This window comes from Monosiga brevicollis, genomic scaffold, assembly GCF_000002865.3.
Source record: "Monosiga brevicollis MX1 MONBRscaffold_11 genomic scaffold, whole genome shotgun sequence".
NCBI lineage: Eukaryota > Choanoflagellata > Craspedida > Salpingoecidae > Monosiga > Monosiga brevicollis.
In genome coordinates this window covers 120,669-123,714 of record NW_001865048.1, presented here as the reverse complement: position 1 = coordinate 123,714, position 3,046 = coordinate 120,669, and the positions used below count along the sequence as shown (strand labels likewise).

At 54.7% G+C, this 3,046-nt stretch overlaps 1 protein-coding gene across 1 annotated transcript in view; it reads right to left on the bottom strand.

Annotated features, from left to right (window-relative positions):
* The window catches only part of MONBRDRAFT_25630 (uncharacterized protein), a gene marked incomplete at both ends in the record, with an annotated part of 3,067 nt that extends 2,276 nt beyond the window's left edge, over nt 1-791 (bottom strand). Inside the window, 3 exons of the mRNA XM_001745975.1 lie at nt 45-169; nt 443-510; nt 625-791. Coding sequence (XP_001746027.1) covers nt 45-169; nt 443-510; nt 625-791 — 360 coding nt within the window. The remainder of the gene's footprint in view (nt 1-44; nt 170-442; nt 511-624) is intronic.
* Nucleotides 792-3,046: the final 2,255 nt, after the last annotated feature.

Sequence of the window (3,046 nt, the reverse complement as noted above, 5' to 3'; positions counted from 1 at the left end):
CAGAGAGTGGATGGGGATGGGGGTTGTGGTTTAGAGGTATGTACGTGGGGGTTGGAGTCGGGCAGAGGTTGGAGCTGGGGGTGGGTAGAATTGGGTGAGCAAGCGTTGGAGAAATAACCGAGGGAGCAGAGATGCAGCAGGTGATGGTCTAGAATGGCAGAGCAAGAGCCTGTGGAAGGAATATCAAGGAGAGAAAGCAAGCATTCAAAACGAGCGCAGAACGAAACAACCATCATTGAGCAGAAAAGGACGTGGATGGTGGCGGCATGGGTGGATGGCATGGGTGGATGGGTGAGATGGGGGTGAAGTATGGGATCATGTGGGATTATGTGGGTGCGTTGGATCCGATGTCAGTACTTCGCGCCCATATGAAATTGTCATTTTCGCACGGATCCATGAGTGACTCTTCGATAGAGAGAGAGAGTGTGTGTGTGAGAGATACATGTAGTTGAATGGAGAGTTTGAGAGAGTGAGAGGTTTAAGCGAGAGAGGGAGAAAAAAGAGTTAGGACTATGAGAGACGATCAGCAGCATCAATCGAGGCCACCAAAGTGCAAGTGCAATGACGTTCCTTCAGCGGAAAAACACCAAAGTCCCAAAAATATGGAATCACGTCATCACGAACGTCCTCTGGGTTGGTTTCCTATGGTTCAGATCAACTCCTCCTCCTCCTCCTTCTTCTGCTGCTGCTGTTTGTTGCTGCTGTAACTTGCCCTCTCTGTCTCTGGCTGCTGTCTCTGTCTCCGTGTCTGTCTCTGCCTCCGGCCTCCGTCTCTGTCTCCGTGTCTGCATCCGTGTCTGTATCTGCCTGCTGTCTCTGTCTCTGTGTCTGTCTCCGTGTCTGTCTCTGCCTGCTGTCTCTGACTCTGTGTCTGTCTCCGTGTCTGTCTCTGCCTGCTGTCTCTGACTCTGTGTGTGTCTCTTTCGGCTGACTCTTGACTGTCTCTGACTCTGGCATCTGGTCTGTCTCTGGCCTCGATCTCTCGCACGTCGTTCTTCTTCGGTCGCCGTGCAACTCAAGGTCGGAGACAGGGTGGAGCTGTAGGCTGAACGGGGTGCGGCGTGCCGTTGCTTGCTGTCCCGCGGGGCCTGCAGACTGGGTGACTGCAGTCGTTGCTAGACGCGACGAGCAAGATGGCCGTCGTGGTTGGCTTCTCATCGCCGCCTCCGTATCGAGCATGACCTGTCATCTTGGACCTCCCACCCCGCCCCTCGGTCTGGCCATCTCCCCAACCCCACCACCATCAGCATCAGCCCCAGCCAAGAGCACGGTCAACTGGCAACACCATGTACGATGGACTGGGTCTGTCCCGAAGCGGCTTGGCCATGCGCCCGGTCTCGAGTCCAAGAGGTCTGTCTGTTTCTGTTCGTCTCTGGCTGTCTCGGTGCGTCTCTCGTTTTATGCTCAGCTCGCCGCTCAGGCTCTCTGCCACTTGCCTTCGGTATCTCTCTCCGCTTCTCCGCCTGCCCCCTGCCGGTCTGACCACTGTGAAGGATTTTCCATGTCATGATAAACGGTTTGGCTGAAATAGGATGGCCCTTGATCGATGGTGGCGCCAAACCAATCTGTCATGGGAACATGACCAGACTCCAGACGTTCCGTTTGGAAATCGAGTTTGGGGCTGAGCGGGTCAATGACGGGGCTTTTCTGGCGATTTCCAACGCCATCGTGGGTCACGAGTGGGCGTGGAGAGAGAGTGAGAGAGAGTGAAGAGAAGAGAGGAGAGGGAAGAGAGGAAGTTTGAGAGGAAAGAGGGAGCAGGAGAGTAGAAATTGGGAATCTCAAGGAACTTTGTCGTGGGTAGAACTGACAAGGCCAGGAGGGGGTACGAAGTTGAGGGTGGACACGCGCAGCCAGTTCCGCGGAACTCACTTTTCTGATCTCAGCCCGTGCCATGTTTTTCTCATCTGCTTGCGTGTGTTTGTGACGAGGGGGTGGTTGCCGTGTCTGAGAGCAAAACAAACAGCGCACGCAAAGGCGGAACGCACAGACACAGACACAGACACAGACACACACACAGACACACACACACAGACACAGACACACACACACACATAGACACACACACACACAGACACACACACACAGACACACACACACACACACACACAAACTTTGTCTGACAAACCAAAGTAAATCTTCACTGCTTTCGTATACTATATAAGTTCGTATCGTCACTGAATTCGAGTATTGCAAGTCCTCGCCGCAAGGGCTCCAGTCAAGGTCCAATGGGCCGGTCAGACGGCAGCGCGCCTGTAACCGGCTTCACGGCTGTGAGTTGAAGAGATGTGGCTGTGTTTTAACGTTCATGTTCAATCGGCGATCGGCATCCTCACTCGGCCAGTGCGACACGCCACATCACTGCGCTCAAGCGTAAAGCACCCATTCCACACACAAAGGGCAAACCTTAATACATGCGTGTAGTGTTGTAACGATAAACCCTATCAAAGTTACACACTTGGGGTCGATTTTCTCACACACGTGACTCTACACACACGCACATGGTCATCAGGTGAGAGAGAGTGCGCGCTCGTGTGTGTGTGAATGGCAGCGGGGTCTTGGCTGTTTCAAAGCCGACGGAGAAGTAGTGCAGGTAGATGTCTTCATGGGCGGGGGATACATGATACTGGTCACAGGCATGGTCAGGGGTGTACCCGGGTTCTGGATGATCACCGCATCTCACAACCCGAGACGCGCTGCCCTCAAACACCATTTTGCGCGTACGTCGGCCGAGACGGCAAGGCGAGAGGGGCACCGGGAGAGAGGCAGGTTCATGCCTTGGTCATCTACACCAGAACCGATCGGCTCTTGCCACCTGGTCTTTGCATACGCCCCAAGACCGTCACGTCACCATCACACCTCAGACCCCATCAGTCATTTCGTTCAGCTCGGCGCTGTCATGTTTGACTCGTGTGACCTTGCCGCTGTCACCGAGAGGGTGCACGCATGCACGCATCATCGCCTGTTGTGCCCACACGCCCTGGCCTCGTCGCTCCTACCCAACGCGCGCCCACACACACACACGCACACACACAAACGGAAATGC